This window comes from Danio rerio, chromosome 23 (assembly GCF_052040795.2).
Source record: "Danio rerio strain M-AB ecotype USA chromosome 23, GRCz13ab, whole genome shotgun sequence".
Taxonomy (NCBI): Eukaryota; Metazoa; Chordata; class Actinopteri; order Cypriniformes; family Danionidae; genus Danio; species Danio rerio.
In genome coordinates, this window is record NC_141043.1 from 43,191,580 (window position 1) to 43,216,376 (window position 24,797).

General features: G+C 36.9%; 1 protein-coding gene and 1 long non-coding RNA gene across 51 annotated transcripts in view; one reads left to right on the forward strand and one right to left on the reverse strand.

The window, feature by feature from the left end:
- Window positions 1-24,797, forward strand: part of map7b (microtubule-associated protein 7b) — an 89,680-nt gene that overhangs the window by 13,015 nt on the left and 51,868 nt on the right. For 8 of the 50 annotated variants that reach the window (XR_015523952.1, XR_015523950.1, XR_015523951.1 and 5 more), the window contains exon 1: window positions 8,260-8,593. The exons of 38 other annotated variants lie outside the window; for them this stretch is intronic. Coding sequence is in view for 7 of the 12 variants with exons in the window: in XM_087307738.1 (XP_087163864.1) it covers window positions 8,578-8,593 (16 nt within the window). In the remaining 5 variants the exon portion in view is untranslated. Of the gene's footprint in view, window positions 1-8,134; window positions 8,594-24,797 lie in introns of those variants that run through there. 4 more of the 50 variants (XM_087307747.1, XM_087307753.1, XM_087307749.1 and 1 more) reach the window with 3 other exon arrangements.
- Window positions 349-3,472, reverse strand: LOC147838276 (uncharacterized). The gene is made up of 7 exons (XR_015524052.1): window positions 3,372-3,472; window positions 3,146-3,267; window positions 2,202-2,285; window positions 2,027-2,081; window positions 1,852-1,927; window positions 1,601-1,777; window positions 349-1,257 (listed from the first exon to the last, which is right to left on the reverse strand). It is a non-coding gene; the product is annotated as an uncharacterized LOC147838276 (long non-coding RNA).

The window sequence follows — 24,797 nt, forward strand, 5'->3', positions numbered from 1 at the left end:
GTGTTGTAAATAGCAGCGCTCGCCTCCCTCGCGAGAGAGCGCATATGAGATAAATGACGTCAGTACATAATAACCCAGGGATACACTCTCAGAAAAAAAGGTACAAAATTGTACCTTTTAGGGTACAAATGGCCCGTCACTGGGGTGGTACCCTTAAGGGTACAAATTTGTACCTCTATTTAAAGGTACAAAATTGTACCTTCTACATTTGTACCCTTTAAGGGACAATTTTGTACCCCCACCGAAGGTACAAAAATGTACCTTTTTATATTATATAGCATTTTCAGGGTACTGACCCAGGCATTTTGATCCATTGGTGACTGCATGCACAAATAAATAAATAAAACATTTCGGTTCGCAGATGTCCATTTTTATTTATTAATGTAGAAATATTTCATTACAACTCACAACTGAATGTGTCAAGAAATAAAATTTCACAGTAAGTATAAAGCAGACATGTAAAACAGTAAAAAGAACAATTTAGAAAACAAATAAAAATTGTTCACTCACTGTACAGTATATAATCTACCCTTAATACAAAGACCAGAAGAATACTGTTTAAGATTTATAAACACATTACACAGGCTACATCAAGTACTGCACTTTATAAAGTGCAAAGTATTTGTCTTGAGTCAGAATACTCAGTCATAATAAATAATTTGTCATCAAAATTTTCTCTGTATTTCAGAATGAAGGCAATGTTTCTCTATAAATTGCTTCAACAGTGCAGAAAACCAAAAACATCAGTAGCCTCTTCCTCAACATCAATAGATTACTCCTCATCATCCTCAAGTGGAGTTGTAATTTGTTGTAACACAATACGTTTATGCTTTTGGTAAACATGACATGTAAAGCACTCATATCTGGAAAATGTTCTTTGATAGTCATTAGGACCACAAGTTATTTAAAAATTTGCTTTATGCATGAATGAGAGCAGTGTGCTGGATTAACTTGATGATTGTGATTATCCCAAGAGCATGTAGAGAAACAAAAAACAAGGTTGATCACTTTGGTGACTGGAGTAGATCCAGGCTTGTCACCGTCCACCGTTCATTCAAAACATTCCACTGCAGAAACATCAAGGTGATCTTCTAGTAAGATGGATATGTCAAAAATGTATATTCGTCCACATCATTAGCCCGGCCAATCGCAATCCCATCAACTCTGAAGACTGCCGTGACTCGTCTTGTTAACACAGTTGTCCAGTCGGAGGCCTCCTCCTGTACTTGAACTGTTGGATGTGGTGAAGATGATTCACTGTAAACGACAAAGCAATAATTACATTAATATCAGTCACTCTATCACTGATGAAGAGAAAATCAACATGCATAGAAAGTAAAATAATTAATATTCACTGATTTAAAAAAAAAAAAAAAAGTATCACAGATTAAAAGACTAATATAAATTTCATTCATTCATTCAATTTCTTTTCGGCTTAGTCCCTTTATTAATCTGGGGTCGCCACAGTGGAATGAACCACCAACTTATCCAGCATATGTTTTACACAGCAGATGCCCTTCTAGCTGCAACCCAGTATTATGAAACATCCAGACACACTTATTCACACACACATTTATACACTACAGACAAATAAGCTTACCAAATTCAGCTATAGCGCATGTCTTTGGACTTGTGGGGAAACCGGAGCACTTGGAGGAAACCCTCACGAACACTGGAAGAATATGCAAACTCCTCACACAAATGCCAACTGACCCAGCCGAGGCTCGAACCAGCGACCTTCTTGCTGTAAGGTGACAGCACTACCCACTGTGTCATCCTAATATAAAGAATATCAAAAATTATAAAATGCATTTATCACAGCATATACTAAACAGAAAACAACATACACACCTGAGCACAACGAAATGTTGAAGTGTCTCGCTTAACAAGGCTGGCAACATGAGAAGTGCTGCTGTAAAATCAATTCCTGGAACATAAGATGTGGCATACAAACAAATATGAAGGAATCCATCTAAAGCTAGAATTTAATAATATTAATGAAGTGGAGAAAGTTTAGAAAGAGTACCTTAGAGTCAGGTCCTTAGCATTCTTCAGTTGATCTCTCATCTTTCGATGATTACCTAGAAAATAGTTTTAAACATGTGGGTGTACATTTATTGTTGTTTGTAAGTAAAAACCTACAAATTTAAAATAGTATGTAAGCCATTAAAACCATGGTATAGATAATGAGACATACTTACATCTTGTAACTGAACCATGCTTTCATATGACATGCCTTCATTGGTCTGATGCTGTTACGCTGCATTCTGTTGTTCAATCTTGTCCTGAAATACAATTGGAAACTTCATAAACTTCTGGAAAGCAATAAGATAAAGCAATAACTATTTATTTATTTTGAGATATTAATAAAATAGGTAAAATAGCTCAAGGTAAGTTACCAGTTTCAGAACAAATAAGACAAATTATTACATTAAAGAACAAGGTATAACTTAAAACGTCGATTTATACAACGTGGTATGTTAATAATTATTCTACATTAACATAAGTATAACGTTAAACAATAGTAAAGCACCAACAATTCTGGACATGAGAGTTTGTGGACACTCCTCAACATTAATATAACTTAGACACTGAAACGAAGATATGTACAAGCATACACACGCCACGTTTGTAACTAGCCACGTTTACATAATCAGTTGCTTTGCCGGTGACAAAATTGGGATTTTTCTTCACAAAATGGCGGTGTATATAACCGTCTAAAATTACATTTCCTCGGTCAACCGTGGCTAGAAAATGGCCTCAAAATATAAAACATTATCGATAATACAAATTCCAGTATTAATAACAAAAGGTTTTATATCAAGGTATATGAAGACTTTAGTCGCGCCAGCTCCGGGCCACACCGCACATTACTCACGGCCCGATTCCGGTGCACGGTTACGGCAGCGTCGGCTCGCTTCTGCCGCCGCATCTGGCCCGAGTAATGATACAGCAGACGGACTCGGGCAGGCGAGAATCTAGCCGCAACTGGACCGAGTGTATTTTGGTATCTGGGTTGCGATTATATTCCGCAGTGGCAACACTTATTAATAAAGCAGTTACGTAAGATATAAGGCGCGAATACGTAACGTAGGCGATAAAGGGAGCTTTTACACCGAGAAAACTAACAGCATATAATACTCACCTTCTATAACGTTATGTCCCTCGGTGACTTCGATATCACATTGTATTAACTTCTTTAATAAGCTGCAGACATCTTAGCAAACTCCATCCTGCAGGCCAACGTACACCAGCCAGCCCGGAGCACTTAAAGCGGGGGAAAGCCGAGACCCGAGAGTCAGACAAAATCAACAGAACACGGCTTCACATGTAAAAATGAGACTGAAAATATATCTTTAATACATTCTTACCTGAAAAATGTGGACTCCAAAATAGAATTTTCTTTGAAAAGCGTGCGAAGTTCTGTGTAAACAGCCAGCATACTCTACCGACCGCCTCAGTAACAAACACTAACGTCTCAACAAGCCAAATTCTTAAAGAGACAGTACATCACCACCTGTATGAAGATGTTGTCACTCTGCATGGTTCTTATTCTACATCCCATATACTATAGAGGGTCTTAAACCGTAAGCAAAGACCAGTATTTACGTTTTTAATGATTAAAATTACATTCAATTATAAATTAAATTATTAACGATTTTGAGAATTTTTAAATTTAAATACATGAAAAAATTTTAATTATTAAAATATTTAATTCAATCAATTTATTTATTTGTTATATTTATAAATTATGTATTTTAGTATTAATGTTTAGTATTAATGCATTTAAATTAGTGTTATATAGTGTCTTGATCTTATCATGAGCTGAGGGTGCAATTTTGTTCCTATAGGGAAACAAAATATATAATTGTACCTTTAAAGGTTCCAAATTGGTCCTTTACGGTACAATTTTGTATCCAAATGTGCTATAAAAGGTACAAAAATGTACCTTTCAAACCTAAATCTGGACATTTGTACCTTTATAGCCCATTTGAGTACAAAATTGTACCCTAAGGACCAATATGGGACCTTTAAAGGTACAATTATATATTTTGTTCCCTCTAGGAACAAAATTGTACCTTCACTGTACCTTTTTTTCTGAGAGTGTAGAAATTGCGACCATTTTGGTCGCATATGCGCCCGAAATTTCAGCTATGCGACCTCATAATATAAATTGGAAGCATTTGTAAATAAAACGTCTAAAAACGTCGTAAAATTGGTCTTCCCAGCTGCTATATTGTTTCATATTAGCTGTCAATCACTCAAGACTTTCCGCTGTCAGATGACAGGGTGGGAGCTTTTGTGACCGTGGGGAATGCAAACGGCTGAAGAGTGAAAAGTACACTGAATCTCGATGCGTTGCATACACTGCGTGTTCAGCCATCACAATCTCACGGCAATTCATAACTTTTTCATACGTTTCCTTGTGAGATCAGGCTGCAACAGCACACGTCCGCTAAAACACCATCGCCAAAGAAGCTTGCCTTTACTGAGTTTAAACTGGTGGTCATCAGGAGAATCCTGCTCTGCCTGCTCATATATTGGGCCGGCTGACTCGCATGCTTTTCCGCAAACACAGAAAAATGTAATTCAGCCCATAACGAGGCTGAGCATTAAAACGACACGAACCGAAACCAAAACTTTTAAAAGTGAGACTTTCTTGAGGTGTATGTAATTTTTCTATTTATTTACTGATGACTGGTTTGCAGCTTTCAGCATCGAATTGAATGATTTATTATAATATTTTGTTTGTTTTGTAGCAGAAATATTATTTGTTAAACTGATATGCATATAGACACAATAGTACAAAATTAATATTTCTTACTACGATGCTTCATTTGTGTTTGACGCAAACCATTGATTTATTTTTCATAAAGTAATAGTAGGACTTTATATCGCAGATAACTTACATTAAAGCACATTCAAGGCAGAATGATGATGAGAAATGTAATTAATTATTAGTATTATTGTCTTCATCGTCATCATTAATATTTTATAATTATTCTACATTAATTTTGGAATTAATTTTGGAAGTCATCTCAGCATTAGTTAGATAGTTGTTTCTGGTTTTGTTAGTCTTAATTGATGTTGTTTTCAAATACAATAAATCCCTTAATATACAATTTGCAGCGTTGCTCATTCATTTTTGGTGGGTGCTCCTAAATTTTTTTCTGGTGCTCCTAAATGTTTCAGGTTGGGAGCACCGGTGCTACCAAGTAGAAAAGTTAATTTCAAGCCCTGTAACCGGTTATGATTATTACTGAACCGATACCGAATTGTCCGCATCTGCATCGCGGTGCACCGAAGAAACAATTAATTTTGACACCCCTATTGGGAATGTTACCTTCTCAGCCTACTGTATAGGAAATTCTTCAATTTTTCACTTTTCCTTCCGGCTTAGTCCCTTTATTCATCACAGTCTCCACAGTGGAATGAACTGCCAACTTATCCAGCATATGATTTATGCAGCAGATGCCCTTCCAACCACAACACAGTACTGGGAAACAGCCATACACATTCTCACATTCATAAATATTGCGAGCGTAAACATCAGGTGAGCTGGTTACATTGTAACCCCATATTGTAACAACACGCTACGTGATGAGATTCAAGTACATGATAATGAGAAATGTAATTCATTGTTAGTATTATTGTCATCATTAATATTTTAGAATTATTCGACTTTCATTTTGGAATTGTTGCACAAATATCAATACGTCGTCACAGCATCAGTTAGATAGTTTTTTCAGTTTTTTGTTAGTCCTGATTGATGTTTTAAAATACAATAAAACCCTTAAAATACAGTTTGATCCATGAATGCAATCCTTAGTTCAACCACTGGTTGACAAACTTACATACCACACCTTTGTATAACTTTATAAAATAGTTGAAACCTGATTAACTTTTTTAAAATAGGTTAACGTAACATTAAAAATGTATTGTCATGTCTCTTGTAATTTGTTTTTATTTTTGTGCAGTGTATGAGGTCTGGTCTGTCTCCCACTTTGACTTTTTACATGCTCGGATTTGGGTCACAAGACAGTACAGTGTAGCTCAGCTGGATCAAACATCCCTCAACTCAAAACACTTCTGCCTCATTGAACTAATGCCATGAACACCATGTGCTGCTGTTGCTCTAGACATTACAAACAATTACACTATATAATGAAAAATGTATTATATCGAATGCTTGATTCTAAGAGTCACTCTGGGGTCCCCAAAAAGCTGTGGGCCTTTGGAATAATCCTAACTCCACCTAAAAAGCACCCCAAAATTAATAGTAAAGAAATGCTGTTAATTTGCTTAGCCTCTGGGCATCCAAGATGGCCATCCTTCAGTATTTCGAAGACTCAAGGTACACATTTGTTTGCTTCCAACATATTACTTGAACATATCATCTTGCTTGTTTCTTTCACCTTTGCTTCATATAAGCCTTATTCACACCACAATGACAGAAGAAAGCAGACTATCACTAGACATCATTACGCCATTTAAGCATATTTAATCTCCAAAAATGAGCTCTGAGAGACACCAACTTTATAATTATTCTAATGATCATTATTATTTCCAATGATAAGGTTTCATATTATTTATTTTTAAATAATGTAATTGGATATAATGTCAATGTAAATATATTAAGAGGAAATATAATACACATTTTTCTGTTTTAATCATTAGGGACAGAGCACCGAAACAGCGCGTAGGCCCTATCGGAATTGCTCTGTTTATTCTTCTTCCATGGAATGATTCGCGATTTTGAGGAGCTAAACATTGCCGAAAACTCAAACTATGCACACGCCTCAGAAGTGGCGAAAGTTTAGGTTTGTTATGGGTTTCGGAAGTGGGCGTGGCAAAATGACTCAACAGCGCCACCTATGCACTTTTGACAGACTTGCCCCCGAGCTGCGAATCATGCACACGTACGAAAATACACGTACGGCACACACCTCAAACACATCAAAACCTACAAAAAAAGTCTTTTGGAGCTTCATCTCAAACCCAACAGGAAGTCGGATATTTTTAATTTTCTGCAGTGAAAAGGTGCATTTCCAGGCATTGTATTTTAACGAACTCCTCCTAGGGATTTTATTGGATCAACACCAAAATTGGGTTTTGTCATCTAAAGGCACCAATCTCCCCCCCCCCCCCATCATCAGGGGGCCCCGTCAGTGATCCCTGCTGGGGGGCCTCCGCATTTTGCGCTACACCACTGTCGCTGTCATGCTGAGGCTACCGGGCAGCGGTAAACCCGGGTGCGAGGTCCCTATCATTGCTGCTTGCAGCTTTAATCTTTATTTCTTGTTTATGTAAAGCACTTTGAATTACCATTGTGTATGAAATGTGCTATGTAAATAAACTTGCCTTGCCTAATATAGAGATTGGAGTTGGATTTCATATCAAAAGCTTTTTGCAGAAATGTGAATATTGCACCTTTATATACAGTTTTTATTAAATTTTAAAAACACTAATCAAAAGTCATCCAACCAATTCCACAATAATTGAAAGTGTCTTATTTATTTTAGCAGCTCTTAGTTCAGCTTTTGTCCAAATTGTCCATATTTGTGTGTAAATTCAGTTATCATCTCGAGATACTGACTCTAGCTTTATTGTGTGCTCTGATTCTGTGTCGGTTTGCTGCTGGCTGTTCTTTTTTTTTCTTGTGCAATTCCCAAGCTGTTCATTGGATAAACCAGCACTCTGTTGTTTTGGCAGGGGAGGAAGGGCAGTAAATCTGGACTGCCTCTAAATGTATCTAAGCTGGTCATTGGATCAGTTGCTGAAAGAAAATGTGCATTAAAAGGAAAAAAAAAGACTGTTATTGACTAATCAATAGGTCTGCCTTTCTGATCCCCATCTGAAAAGTCATTTCACCTCCCATTGTTTTGATGAGTCATTACTTGGTGCACTCGGTGTTTATTGGTGTAAAACCCTTTTTGTTGCTGATGTCAAAACAACATGCAGGGTTAAAAATTGTGTGTTTTTTTAAATTTTTTATTTGTTTTGTACTGATTGGTGAGGGTAAGGCACCGCTGTGTGCTCTTTCTCTCTCTGGAAGCTTAGCATTAGCTGCCGCTAAGCTGCTCAGATCTCTGAGCCTTCCCACCCCAATAGACACACACACTCAGACACACACGCACACATCTCAGTGCCATGTGGAGAATTGCACACTAATCGCTGATCTCTCTCTCTCTCTCTCTCTCTCTCTCTCTCTCTCTCGCTCACTCACTCTCTTTAATCTAGCATTTTTCCCTATACCACACACACACAGCAATCACACACAATTGTGATTTATAATCTCACATTTACACGCTCAAAGAGGGAGATCTACAGTCTCCTCTCGATTTCTCAGATTAACGGGGATGAGGTGAAGGTCCAGTTCTCATGCATGCCTCCATCACATATTCCTCTCTTTATTTGTCAATGAATGAGCACACACATTATCATCAGCCTGATGGATGTTGCGTCCTTTGGACTTTGTTTTCCTGAGGTTGTGTTTGATGTACTGGATTAGCATTGCTTTCTTGAGGATGTAGATGAGAGGTTTTTGCATGGGGTTTTCCAGGATTCTCCAGAACTATGAGTGAGATTCAAGGTAAGAGCTGTAAATGGCATGCGGACGGCTTTAAGCTTTTAATGCTCCAAATATGGTGATCCCCACCGCAAAAGAAACCCTTATTAAAATATACAAGCAGGTTTATATTTATGTATGCAATCCCATTTATTTTGTATGTAGACAAATTAAGGCTTGGCGATTAATGAAAAAATAAACAAAATCGACATTCAGAACCTATAATCTATCGGATTTTTCCTGGCCGATTTTTTTTTCAATTACTTTCCCTACTGTGTGTGAATTCACGTGACCCGGCTCTGTTAGCCACACTTTGCAGCCACATCTGATCTCTGGTCAAGTAGGACACATTCTTGTGCCTTGCTAGGGTTGTAACGGTATGATTTTTTTACGGTATGATAATCGTCTAAAACAATACCACGGTTTGACGGTTTCGCGGTATACGGTATGTTACAAATGTTACATAATAATAGAACAGTGAAGCAAATTTGACTTTTTCCAAATAATATATTTTCAGTTACTATAAACAACACCACTTACAATGAACAAATAAAAAAAATAAGAAAATAATAAATAATGTGTCAAAGTCCAAATAAAGTCCAAATAAACATGGTGCAAATCCTCAGTAAAAAATAGATATAAATATTTACTATACTATAAATAGTTACATAACGAAACTAGATTCAATATGGAACATCCTTAGGTTTTATGTGCCAGCATGGATATGGTTGTCTGTAGATATGGATTTGGATATGGTTGTCTGCAATGCAGACAAACAGCTGCACCTTCATTTGCGTCTTTTGAAAACAGCAAGAGCAGCACTTCGTCTTTGCTGTGTCACTGTTTTGTCATGTTTCTGTGCTGCTGTGCATGCAAAAGTACTTAGTATGAGAATTATTTCATGCAAAACTTTTTTTTTGCGTTTTATTTAGCCGCGCATAAATGTATGCCTATCTCTCATTCTGTGTTGTTCAAAAAGCTCATTTTTGGTCCACAAACAAAAGCGAAACCTATGCTTATTGGTTGTGATATAGCGAGTTTGAACCAATCTGGGCATGGAGGAGGGACAATGCATCAATGTATCGTGTCTGGTTTGTCTGGAGACACAGTGACGAGCGTTTCTTTGTCAAATCAGCGTTGTCAAATTTTGATGATGTAACCGCACTGATTCCGGAGCCTCCGGAGCCGCGAATGTTATGTGATACAGCACTGGAAAGCTGAGATTCTCTTCTTTATGCCAATCTTTGAATTGTATGAATCAGATCAGCGGATCAAAAGTTATTAAACATTTAAGAGCAATACGTATTTTTAGCCGCGGGCGGCTGTCTCGGTCTTTAAGGGTTAAAACCGTTGATATGCAATTGTTCATGGTATGATAATCGTGCACATTCAAATCGTAATAGACCGTCATACCGGTATATTGTTACAACCCTATGCCTTGCTTTGCACTACATTAAGGATGATTGTAAGCTGTGCCAGAGATGCCTTGAGACGACATATTTCGATTGTATTAAAATTATTATTTATATTAAAATATTTGTTTACAAAAGATGCAAGAAATGTACTGGTTAAAATATTATTTACAGGGCATGGTTTCCGCTACATTCATTCTTCCATGGCAGGCCACCACACCCAAAATTCATCCCGCCACGGCTACATTACAGCTTCTCATTCTAAACTTTTTTTTTTTTTTTTAATGGCGGGTGGTAATCGCACCAAAACGTATTAAAGGGAAAGTGAATTATAACAGCGGCGAAGCAGTGGCGCAGTAGGTAGTGCTGTCACCTCACAGCAAGAAGGTCGCTGGTTCGAGCCTTGGCTCAGTTGGCGTTTCTGTGTGGAGTTTGCATGTTCTCCCTGCGTTCGCGTGGGTTTCCTCTGGGTGCTCCGGTTTCCCCCACAGTCCAAAGACATGCGGTACAGGTGAATTGGGTAGGCTAAAATTGTCTGTAGTGTGGGAGTGTGTGTGTGTGGATGTTTTCCAGAGATGGGTTGTGGCTGGAAGGGCATCCGCTGCTTAAAAACTTGCTGGATAAGTTGGCGGTTCATTCCGCTGTGGCGACCCCGGATTAATAAAGGGACAAAGCTGACAAGAAAATGAATGAATGAATTATAACAGCACAAACCTTTCTGTAATCATAGTAGTGCTGTGCGTCATTTGTTTAACCCCTTTAAGGAGACGTGCTGACTGACTGACTGACAGGTGCGTGATGCCTGTGGCCAGCAAACACGACGTATAGCCGTTTCACTTCAGGACGCATTAATGCTACTCTGTAGGTCTATTGGAGACATTTATAAACATTCCTAGCAAATCTAATAGATGCTGGAGATATACTCGTTACATAAACGCACTAAATCGCACTCAGCAGCGTTTGTTTGAGAGCACACAATAAGATCTGCGCGCTCTTGAAGCAGCTTATATTTGAGGTGCCGTGCAAGAAGTTTTGTGCACGAGCAGAGGAAATTGGTGTGCAAGCAGAGATTCACATGCTTGTACATGTAGGCAGGGCCGGAGCAAGCTGAACTGCCGCTCTAGGCAACAGACGATCATGCCACCTTCCTCCGAAAGGGAAAACGAAAGTGACCGTTTAGCGGATATAACTTAGGATGCGGGTGGTAAGGGAGGTGTCACGGACGCCGCCCTCTCTATTCTGCCACCCTAGGCGTGGATATAACTGCTGAGGATGCGGGTGGTCGTGGATGCCTCTCTATTCTGCTGTAGGTCGCCTCTATGGACGCGCCGGCCCTGCATGTAGGGTATTACATAAATGCGATCTCGACTTGTAATACTGTGCTCACGACATTTGTCATTGAAATAACGCCACAGGTATTTGGTAGATCTGTGTAAAGAAAAAACAACAACAACAACAACAAAAAAAAGGCCTGCCACCACAGCTGGAAAAAATCCCAGAGGAAACTGCAGGGTATACAAGAGTTATTTTATTTAGACAAGATGCTGCTTATTTTTCACTTTTAATATAAAAAAAAACACTGAAAATAATTAATTTTGTTTCCTAAAGTGCAGGTTATCTTGTTTCACTTACTTTCATAAAGAAAAAGTCACTGTTGGTTTTAGGCAATGTGTGTTTTTAATTTTAAAAAAGCAAAACGAAAACGACAACCACACTGGCATATCATCTAGTACAGTATTTCTCAACTGGTGGGAACATTTTCAGTGGGTCACGGAGTGTGTGGTCAAAAAATTTAAAATTAAAATTTTTTACTTATTGTGATATTTATTTTGAAATGCGTGCACAGCAACCATACCGTTTGACATATGAAATTTCATCTAATTATAGCAACAAATATGTCAAAGCACAAGTACGACCCCCAATATGTAAAGTATGGATTTACATATATTTACGGCAAAAAAAAGACTTAAAGCCTCTGTGTGTCATAAGTAGTGAGGTGCTTCCACAAGGGAGCACGAAACCTTCTAAATAAAAACAACATTTAGAAACTAAACAACATGTTTTATTAACAGTTTGGTTCATGGTAACTGAAATTTTCCTTACCCTAACCACCGTATTTGTTGCTTTTACTCTGTAATATTTCTATAATTTGATACATTTTGTTAAATGACAGCAATAAAATATAGTTCATTTGTAAGTCTTTGTAATTTTTTTATGATTTATCTGTCACTACTTGAGTATAGTAACAAATGGATAAAAATTAATTATAATTCCTAAAATTGTATTATAGTTCCTATAAATTTGGGTCGTGGCTTGTTGACCATGTAAAAATGTGGGTCCCATGGCCAAACCAGTTGATCTAGCATTTCTGAACAGCCTTCCTCGACACTGTATTGCAACAGTCAGCAGGTGCTTTGAGCAGAAAACAGAAAACCCCAGAGAGCGGTGCATGTCGGACAGTTTATCAGGGATGTACCACTGGATCTTACTATAGTTGTTTAGCATGATATTTAATTAATGTTGTCTCTATCTAACGACTCTTAGGTCATTTGAATCTATCAGGTAACGTATCACATCGTCAGTACACTGCTTTCACTTTCACCATTGTACTTAATAACTTTAGTGAAAACCTCAGATACTGTTGCTTGTGTACATTTTTACCAACCAAGTTTGTCGACGTCATTATAACGACACAGATCACTCTGCCTATTCATGCCAGAGTCCAGTGGAAAAAGTGATTGATAGGAGGTAATTTGTGTGCAACTTATCTTTATTAATATATGATTTGTTATTGGGTAAAACAGACCATGCGGGTCAGGTAGTTGAAACGGTAGGATACAAATAATTAATTTGTTATGAATGAATTAATCATACATAAATAATTAATTCACCGCCGCCCATGACTACGATTTAACGTTTAGAATTGAGTCTGGAAAAGTTCAATGGAAAAAAGTAATCTAGAAAATATAGTATGTAATTTGGGGCCAAAAAAGTTGCCTGTGTTTCTTTTCAGTCTGTCTGCAGCCAAACATGTGAACTTAAGGTCATTAAAACTAGGTTCAACTTTAACCTTTGCCCTAAAATTTGATCACCTGATGCCCCATCCAGACTCCTTTACAATGCAATAGATTTTATGTGATTTGAGATGTAGCCTATGCTATTGTGCATTTTGATACACCTCGGAAAATTGTTGAGTAAGCTGGTAAACAAGTGTTCAGTTTTAACAGGTATCTCTTTATTTTTCTCCCGTCCATATGTTATCTTGTGTAACAAAAGCAAGCCCCTGATTTACATAGCATTTATTTAATGCTTTGTCTTTGGACCTCAGTCCCTCTCTGACTCCAGCAGTTCTGCTTCACTGCACACACTGGCATGGAAACCCTTCAGTGCAGAGCCAAGATGGACCACACCGAAACTAGAAGAAAATAAAGAGCACATGCATGCCACCTATAGGTGCTTTAGTTTGACTGTCAATCTGTTTGTTCGTATTTGATTATCAAACATCCCCCTAATGGAGGATGTTACCTTAAATCCACTTTAACCTTAATAGCAGTTCCACTATAAATTCGTTTTTTTCCTTGATTCATTTTGAGTACCTTGACTGACTAACCTCTCTTCTTGAACTTTGACTTTCTAACTAGCTTAACAAAACCTCAGTGCAGCTTGATGCTGAAAAAATAAGCGATCATGCAATATTGTGGTTTAGTATTGCAATAATGATAAGTCTTGCTCTATAAATGTTTCCTAGATTCATGTAATGATCATACTAAAGTAAATATAAATCAGGGCTCGACAATAAGGACTGCCCAATGGCCCGGGGCCAGCGTACGAGACGCTCGGGCCAGTAACATTCTGTATACTGTATCGGTCCAGTGCTGCCTTGTTGCCTGCCAGATCGAGCCACAGCTGCATGCTGCGACTGTCTGTCAATTGTGTGCAAATACAATCTTACGGTGCTTTCATACATAGACGTTTGTTTCGGAATCCGTCTCGTTTCACCCGTTAGCGCGGTTTGTTTGGCATATATTCAGCAGTTGCGCTCGCATCCACGCCAAATCAACCAGTCCGAGATCGCCTGAATGAGATGGTCTCTGTCCTATTGAGCGGATCAAGTATAGTGAGAAAACAAAACAATGCAACGAACTGACGACCCAGGCTATATCACAGTGTATTATGATTGTGTAATAGCCACTTATACGGCTATATGAAGAGAGAATGATGAGCAGAGCGAGATGTCATTCTTACCGGTAAATGCGAAAGTGAAAGCATGTTGAAATATTACCGAGAGCTCTTTATCCAGCCTGATCTCGGTTTATCTGTTAGGAAAATTGACCGAAATTACTATCTGATCAATTTTTTTTTCATATTTTAATCGTATAATATGTTGTGTTAGGGTAGTTGTTTTGTTCATTTCCGCACTGACAGCTCGAAGAAAATCAACATTGATCTGCTTCTCGATCTGATGCAGTCTCGGTTCATCTGCTATGTCTCTCTATAATTTAAGCCTAAAATGCAGAATTCTAGCCAACGTTTCTTTAATAGATTGATTCATTAAATAGATAGATTTTTACAAAACCTGACAATTGAAATGAGGCTCTGTATGAGAAAGTCTGACCTCTCTGATTTGTATTTAGTGACGATGTCTGTAGGTTGTTAAAATTAAAGTGCACATTTTCGCTTATAAAATATTTTATACACAACTGGTCAAAAGTTTGGGGTAAGTGATTGTTAAATATGTTAGAATAAGCTTCTTCTGCTCACCAAGGCTGCAATTATTTCATCATAAATACAAATTGTGAAATGTTGCACTATAAAATAACTGTTCAAAAATAGTTTATCATTTAACATGATCCTTCAGAAATCACTAATATTAATTATTATTATTGTTATTAATGGTAATAGTAATAAAAGCAATAATGTCTGGAGTAGTAATTTTATTTGAAACCACATCAAATAAGACAGCAGTTATTTAAATTTTTGATAAATATTTTACAATTTAACATTTTTTACATTTAATAAATGTAGCCTTGATGAACTGAATAATTTTCCTTAAACATTTATAAATTACTGTAAATATATATACAGTTGAAGTCAGAAGTATTAGCCCCCCTTTGTTTTTTTTTCTTTTTAAAATATTTCCTAAATAATGTTAAATAGAGCAAGGAAATGTTGATTGTATGTCTGATAATATTTTTTCCTCTGAACAAAGTCTTATTTGTTTTATTTTGGCTAGAATAAAAGCAGTTTTAATTTTTTATGAACCATTTAAGGTCAAATTTATTAGCCCCTTAAGCTAATTGTTTTTCAGACTGTCTACAGAACAAACCATTGTTATACAATAACTTGCCTAATTACCCTAACCTGCCTAGTAAACCTAATTAACCTAGTTAAGCCTTTAAATCAGGGGTCACCAATCTCGGTCCTGGAGGGCCGTTGTCCCTGCAGGGTTTAGCTCCAACTTGCCTCAACACACCTGCCTGGGTGTTTCAAGTATACCTAGCAAGACCTTGATTAGCTTGTTCAGGTGTGTTTGATTAGGGTTGGAGCGAAAATCTGCAGGACACCGGCCCTCCAGGAACAAGTTTGATGACCCCTGCTTTAAATGTCACTTTAAGCTGAATAAAAGTGTCTTGAAAATTATCTAGTCAAATATTATTTACTGTCATCATGGCAAAGATAAAATAAATCAGTTATTAGAAATGAGATATTAAAACTATTGTGTTTAGAAATGTGTTGAATAAATCTGCTCTCCGTTAAACAGAAATTGGGGAAAAAACAAACGGAGGGCTAATAAATTTGAAATCAACTGTGTGTGTGTGTGTGTGTGTGTGTGTGTGTGTGTGTGTGTGTGTGTGTGTGTGTGTGTACACACACATGCAGACACAGAGAGTCAAATAGAAAATTTTGGCAGGGCAAGTAAAAATCAGAACGGGCCAGTAGAAAAAATCCTTAGCGTTGAACCCTGTAAATGTATATATTTTTTCAAATCTAATTAAATCTAATTCCGGTTTAAAAAAAAAAGTTGGCAATGTGCAAACGCTTTAACTTTACGAATTTCTGAAAACACTTGCAGACATTCTTTATTATTATTGGTTGTTGCCATTTTTCTTGCTTATATCTTCATCTACCAAAGCTCTTGGTTCACTTTTGGGCTGCTCTAGCCAATAGGGTTTATGCGAAAGTATGCTAAAGGACTTTTAATTTGGCAGTAACCTGGATTAAGCATTTCTGGTTAACTGTATGCCATTGCAAAATCAGCCCATTTAAAGGCTGTTTTCTTTAAAAATCTGCGATCTCCACTGGCTATCCCTAACCTAGGATATCCCTACCCTGTATACTACATATTTTGAGCCGTTTAGCATATTTGTTGGCTAAACAAGCGCTCAGAACTTTGTGTAAGTTTGATGTCATTCATGCTAACTGCTGCTATAGGGGGTTGTTGTCTGTGTACTTGTGCTGTTTATTCTCTTCTGCCGTCACTACATACTTAACCAGCCTGTGCCGCCCGGCATTCAGAGCACAGATTAGTAAGCTAATCAGGCACGGGCCTCAGACCAAAGGTTCACGAGGGTTTCTACCATTTTATGTTCTGTGCTGGAATGAAGACAAAAGCAAGAGAGAAAGTGTCTAAAACCTACATTTTGTGTCGGATCTCGAGTGGAAGAATTGCATTCTACTGTAGCTTTGTTAAAATCTTTTATCATCTCAAGTGAAGCTGTTGGGAGACGTGATTGTTTTTGCATCCCTTGAGCATTTGAGTGGAATGAAAAGCTGTATTAGGGAGTTAACATGAAGGCGAAATCAGGGGAATACAAACACAGGTGTCATGTTAAAGTCTCACCAGCACAATAGCCTGGGGTTTGTTTGGATGGTGCAAATATTTGATGGTTTCTATCACATTTGACTTCCGTTACATGTATATATTTAAGGATAAGCACAACTTTTTTTTTTGCCGTGGTTCTCGAAGGAGATCACACCTTTCATATTTGTCATGTTCATATATAATAAACATCTGTTTTTGCAGTTTTGAAATGTATTGCATATACAGTACTGTGCAAAAGTATTTTTTTTTCAAAGTCACTAACTTTGAGAGCCTAACGCCCCATTCACATGGGGGGTCAGCGTCAATGCTTCCCATTCACTTTGAATGGGTGACGTCAGGTGTTGCTGAACTGCATTGTGCATCCGTCGACGCCGCTTCAGGGGCATTGCTTGCTGCAGAAGTTGGGACTAGCTCAACTTTTCAAGCGCCGACGGAAGCGTCAGCCAATCAGATTGCTGTATGCAAATACACCAGCTAGAGAGTGGCCTATTGCTGACTGAATTTCATTGGCTGATGCTGCTATGATGATCGCTTCAGCCCCAACTTCAGACACGCCTTCAGTCAAGCGTTGACGCTAAAACCCCTTGTGAATGGGGCATAAGACTTATGCACAAGTCTATCTATCTAAAAGGTATGGAGCAAGTGCAGAGTCCTTACTTTTGGTAGTGTAACGGATCACAAATCAGTCATGCATTAGACCATTTTTCAGATCAGCCAAAAAATTTTATTTCGAGCATTTTTTTACAGGGGACACAAATAATACAGCCGGATTGTACTAATAAAGATATGCCCCCGCAGTTAAAAATGGTTTCATCATTATAATTATATCATGGAGACTACATCATTATGATTATTTTCAAAGTTTTTCTCAGGGTCAATGACAGCAAATTTTTCTTCAAAACTATTTATTGCATTGTTTGTTGTGTTGTTTACAGTCAACAGACTCCTGCAGCAGAATAAATGCAGGAAAAGATTTTTTCCATACTCATAATAATTTCTATCACTCCAGTATGACTGGGGACACACTATACCTACATTTACATTTAGTCATTTAGCAGACACTTTTATCCAAAGCGACTTACAAATGAGGACAAGGAAGCAACTTACACAACTATAAGAGCAACAATGAATAAGTGCTGTAGGCAAGTTTCAGGTGTGTAAAGTCTAAGAAGGAAAGCATTAGTAATGTAAGGGTTTTTTTTTTTTGAGTACAGTTAGTGGTATAGCCAGAGAGGCAATTGCAGATTAGGAAGTCAAGTGGAGACTAAATAGTTGAGTTTTTAGTCGTTACTTACACACAGCTCTGTCCAAACAGCTTACAGAAGTTTATTTTCATCATAGGTGCCCTTTAATACAAGCAGTCAGACAAATAACCTGAACCTGTACTTTTTGTGGTAGCGAATAAGTCACATACAAGCTTACTTTGCATCAACTTGTGTCAGTATAATTCTGGCTTGTGATTTTGCTGTCAGAAGATTTCTAGGTTAAACACCACTGGGTCTCCCTTACCATCAAGTAATGAGCCAGAGCTGTGCCACACACTCATTGACTTTATTTTAGGCTTCAAATTCTCTTAGGAATTGATAAACGTGTATGCTTTGTTTTAATAAGCCTCGGTGGAGAACTGATAACTCCAGGTTAGATTGTATCACTGTACTATTGAAGTCTGGTGGAAGCTCTTTCTGGGTGAAATGTGAAGCAATAAAGACTTTCTCTAGAATATAATAATTTCAGAAATTGCCCTCTGTAAACATTTGAAACCTTTCCCATTGTTTGTCTGAGAAAGGTGATATCTTGTGTTTCTGGCAACTGGATAAAGTGGTTCAGACAGAGTTTGGCCTGGGATAAATCAGGAGCAGTATTGTCCTGGAATCTAGAGCAAGGGACAGCCGTTTTAGTTCCATCTCCTGAGGGATCGTACACGGAAATGGATCAAATGATATCGCAACAGCTCTGTTTAAATGCACAGCTAGCTGTCTGCATCAGTCATTTATATTCTGGTGCTTATTTATTTTCGTTTAGTCACTGGTTTTAGATGCTCTAGGAACATGCTGGTCATATTGTTGGAGGAACTGGGATGTTGCATGGTATTCATTATCTCATATGTTGAATAGGGCCCTACAGTTTCCATTTTTTTCCTCCAAATTTTCGTCTTGTTTGGATTTTTCTTTCATCAATGATTCATTGCATGTTAATAATCAAAAATGTATCAATTTAATTCACATCAGTGTAACAAATTAGTCATTTTATTTTGTTTAACAATATTAGTGCAGCATGGAATGCTTTATTTATTTTAGAACTTTTTTCTAAATGATATTGTTATGATTTTTTAAATCAAATCTAATTAAATGAATTCACAACACTGGCCATTTAAAAAAACATATTAATTACTATTAAAATGCAACTATTTCATTTTTAGAGGGCAAAGTGCTGCTGGTTTATATTTCAAATCAAAACATGGACCCAAAGTATGATTTGTATTATTGTATTGTTTCTTACTAATTGTGCTCTTATAATAATATATATATATTTTTTTTACATTTTAAAATATATACTATAGGTATATTGACATGAATATAATCTCACCAGATCTGAATGGTTATATTTGGAAAAAATTCATTAGTTTCTACTGGGCAGATCCAACCTTTTTATATACAGTGCATTTGCATGAAATATAATGAATTACAAGCATATCGAAATACGACAAAGCAAAATTAAAGATGAAATAAACTGAGCTTAATAGTTTTCTGGGGAGTCTAACAGTATTCAAATATTAAAATTGAACAATCAAATGTAAAATAACTTGGTTATCAGTATAAATAATTTTATACAATGATATTTAATCATATTTTTATCTTTTAATCTTATCCTGTGATACCCTTAGGTACACTGTTCAACTGCTCATTACACAAATTTCTAATCAGCCAGTCACATGCAGCAATGCATTTAGAAAAAAAAGAGAAAAAAATATCCAGTGAGCAGCAGTTCTGTGGGTGCAAATGCCTTGTTGAGGTCAGAGGAGAATAGCCAGACTGGTTTGAGCTGATAGAAAAGCAACAGTAACTCTAACCACTCGTTACAACCGAGATAGGGCTATGCGATTTGGGGAAAAAATCTCCTTGTGATTTTTTTTTTTTTTTTTTTTAATTATTTATTTATTTTTATTTGATAGATATTACGATTTTGATTTGTAGTCAAGCTTTAGCTTAATAATCTGTATCGCAGCTTCTTACTGCTAAAATGCAGTGAGTGTTAGTATAGAAAAGGAACCCAAAAGATTTTAACTTAAACATTTATTCAAATTGTTTTAAAAATTTTCAAAAATGAAACACTCATTTTTCTCTAGAGCAGACGGTAAACAAATAAAATGACGAAACCTTTCTACAAAAGATGTTGAACTCAAATTAGGGAGATAGTGTAACTTGTTACAAAAAAAAATAAAACTATAAAAATACAGAACATTTCGCAAACCAACATGGCTGAAACAACTGTGAAATTATAGTTTTCTGTTGCTTGCTACTAAATTAGTGTCACTGGCAATACTTTCAGTTGACTTTTTAGCAAACCGTCTGTGGTGCTTTTTTAGGTGCCGTTTGTTGTATTTCCTCATGCTGCGGCAACAATTCTACGACAGCTCTTACAAATGACCTGTTTTTGTTCGATGACTGGGACTTTGAAACCAAAATGTTCCCATATTACAGATGTTGTATTTTTCTTTGATATTAATTTGTCTATTAATGCTTCTGAATCGGCAGATGCCATCATCCCACTCATCCACGCTTTTCTGTATGTTTTTTTATTTTATTGTGGGCATTATGCATAGTTTCGTTCCACAATTCTGATTGGGCAGAACAAAAGTGTGCTCACTCATTCGGCTCGTAAGACTGTCCCACACAGATGGCAGTCACGCATTCGGAAATTAAATAATACATATTTCATATCGCAGCCTCTTGCGATTAGCTAATCAGAACGTTTCAAATTGCGATTCGATTTCGATTAATCACACAGCCCTAAACTGAGATATGCAGAAGAGCATCTCTGAACATACAAGACGTCCAACCTTGAGGCGGATGGGCTACAGCAGCAGAAAACCACACCGGTTGCCACTCCTGTCAGCTAAGAACAGGAAACTGAGGATACAATATGCACAGGCTCACAAAAATTGGACAAGAGAAGATTTGATAAATACTTTGAATACTTTGAGGAGTATTTCCAGTATCTTGTTGAATCTATGCCATGAAGGATTGAGGCAGTTCTGAAGACAAAAGGGGGTCCAACCCGGTACTAGTAAGGTGTACCTAATAAAGTGACGGGTGAGTGTGTTGTGGTGCCCTAGTATACTACATAAACTAATTTATTTCTTTGGTTTAAACCAAACAGTGGTTGACAGGCTGTATTAAAGAGCTTTTGTGTTTATAATTTAATAGCAAACTTTTTGTATTTTAATATTTTTTAATTATACCCATTTTTATGACAGTTTCATTTACAGGCCAATTTCTTAATCCCATATTTCCCAAGTTTCATGACTTTTTTATGACTGGGTTCCTCGTGTTTTTCTAGATATCGCAAATCATAGCCTTCGTGAATTGTGTAGAACAAGATGTCTTGTTTTTGACATTTCGAATAATTGACTTTTGGTAAAATGGTCTTTGCTAGTAAGTGATTGTTTTTGTTCTTTAGCCATTGCCTTTGTCGTCTAGACACACCATCTGCCCATGGCTTGTTCATCCCTTCCTCCCCCACACTGGAATTATGGGTAACAGTCTTTAAAGATCAGAGTTTGTGGAAGCCAAAATACCGCTAGCATGTGTAGGATGGTGCTAGTCTTCCTTTTTCTGCAATTGAAGCTTCTCTGACTGCAGTCTGATGGCGTGTTTATATTCTCATTATTTCTGATTCCTGGCTTTGGTGTTCCTAGTTTGTATCAGCTTTATTTGCAATATTATTATCACTTATCTTCATGTGGAATTAACGATGCAATACTATTATACTATTATAGATTGGTGTGTGGGATGACGCACATGCTGTAGCAGGAGGCTGAATGGTTTCATTGGAATAATCAATGACAGATTAACCAGTTTGCTGATTCTGACATGGGCTGTTTGCTTCAGTGTCTGTTACTGATCACAGGAAGCTTGCATATGTGGTGACTTGATTATAGTAATACTTTAAATGCACTTTTTGTTTGTAGATGACATGATAGCCATATTTTTTATATACATATTTGCACATGGATTCAGAAGCGTATTGGACATCTGTTAAAAAGGAATTGCTTCTGCCACAGACAGATGTCTGTCAGCTCATAAACCTTTTTACAGTCACTTCCTAAAAGACCTCAGGGCTTTAAGTAAATCAATATGATGCTGAGGCTCTTTCATTTTTGGAAACTGCTTTGGTGCAATTCTTTTGCAAATCACTGTGCATGTAAATATCACATATTTAATAAGGGTAACAGATCACGTTTGATCCGTGATCCGTATGGATCACAACCAACGGATCAGAACGCACGTGACCCGTGGATTATTAACTTTTTTTTTAACTTGTAGGTTAATCCAACATTTATAACAATTACAGCGTCATTCAAATCACGTGTATGAAAGCATTTTGGCTTCCCTGGAAAATATAATGATGATAGAAGTTGTGGTTGGACCTACCTAAATGCTTTATTAGTAGGGGTGTAACGATACACTCAGCTAATGATACAATGTGTATCACGATATAATGTTCATGATTCGATATGTATCATGATAGTTGGAATATAAATTTTAAATAAAATGCTAAAATGCTAATTTTATTTTTTTTAAAAATGTAGTTACCAAGTAAACTATTTTTTATGTATTTCTTTTATTTCAACTTGTTAAACTGAACCTTCTTTAAGAAAATAAATTAAACAGGACTGTCTCTGGAAAATAAAACAATTTAAAAACTTCTTATAAAATATTATTGAAATGATTCAATTCAATTGACTTTAACAGTAAGAGCTTAAGGCTTTGCTTGGTCACTTGCGTTTTTTGTGTGTGCAAAAAATAAATAAATAATCTACATTTCCAGGTAATCAGCAGTTCTATAAAATAATCCTGAACTGATGTGTATCTGTCTGAGAGGTTTTTATGGATGGCTGTCTTCATGTTGGGCATGATGAGTGACAGGGTGGCCGTCTTTTCATTACACAGGACAGTCGTGGCTCTTTTGAGCAGTCTAAGCAGGTTTACTATTTCTTCGGCGTCGCTGATGTCGGCGCTATCAAGTATATCATGTTGACGTGCATTTTTGTGTACCTCTGTACTCAAAAGAGTTCATGCTCGTCGTAATCATAACTCTAAAATGCAATATGATTATTTAAATAATGTGCACGATTTCGGTTCCATTTCCACTGCTGTTCATACTTCCCACGTGGCTCCTGAACGATCACTCTGTTCCACAAACTGAATGTTGTTTACTACTTTATTACCTGTTAGTCACAACCTGCAGTTCTGTTCACTGAAGCAGACGCGCGCGCATCTATCATAGCCCGCCCTCTGTAGTAACAGCTCGCGGTCAGCTCACGTCATGTGTGATTTTGCGGCCGCCAATACATCATTATATGAAGACAGAATGATATTTTAGGGTGAATTGTACCTTATAAATACAGTATGTGACTCTTTCAACACCATTAGCAGGTATCCATATCGCTGTGCAAAGTATGTAAATCACTGTGAAGACTTTAAACTTAGGCTATGTTTGACCCAGTATGCATGTCAAAAAGCGGACGAGTCTAAAGCAATGACTGTACAACCGAAATGTTGCCAGACGTCTGATTTTGAGAGGATGGGCCATCCTCTATTTCAGCTCCATTCATCTTGGTCTGCTAACATTACTGCTGCTGCAATCTGAACTCACGTGCGACAGCAGGTGGAACGTAGCTCACGTGTAAACAGCTCAACTAATAAGAGAAAACGGACGTCATATCGTAATCAAATCGTCATAACCCCACAATGCATATTGTGACATTTTCGCATCGCAATAAATCGTACTACGATAAATCGTTACACCCCTTTTTATTAGGCTATAATTTTGTAATTAAAGGTGTTTTCTGTCACTGTTTAGCCTGCATTAATGCGTGCAGTGTAAAGCTGCACAATTAAACATGAAAAAATCAGGATCTCCGTTCAAACCCTCGCAACATGAATGATAAATGATACTGATTTACGTATGTTTAGTAATCCTTAGAAGCGATGCGTTTGATTGAAAGAGATTCAGTTTTCACACATTTTCAGTTCGTTACAAACAATTAATTAACACATAAGTACTGAAACACTGATGTTTATGGTAAAGATTAAAATCCCTGTTTAATAGAAAACTTGACGCTGGTAAAAGCAGTTACAATACGTAACCAATGGGTAGTGACAAACCACCATCAAAATTATGTTCCTGAATAGGTTTTTAAAAATGATCCACCTATAATAAAACATGACAGGGTTCAACGCTAGGGATTTTTTTCTACTGGTCCAATTGCGCCAATGGTTCAGATTTTTACTTGCCCTGCCAAAATTTTCACTGGCCCCACCAAAGAAAAAAATATTAATAGCTATTTTTTAGCCACATATTTTAAATAATATGTCAAAAATAATGTCTATAAGTATTTAAATGTTAATAAATATTTATTTAACTAATGTATTTAAATAACATTTTAAAAATGTTAATAAACGTATGAGCAAAATTCTGTGTTAACAAAACAAAAAGAGCAGTATATAAAAATGTCAAGGTATTTTATTGCAGTTCGAAATTATTTAACAAAAGGTGGCTGCAATCGGGCCAGTAATGATCCCGTCTACTGTCCCAAGCCTCTCTCACTCTGGCCCCGGGCCATCGGGCAGTCCTTATTGTTGAACCCTGCATGAAGTTTTATGTATAAATTGTTGAATCATTCATTGAAAATAAATATGTTTTGTTTAGATGTTAGATTTCTATATTTAGCATTATCAACAACAGTAGCAAAGATAATTTTTCGTAT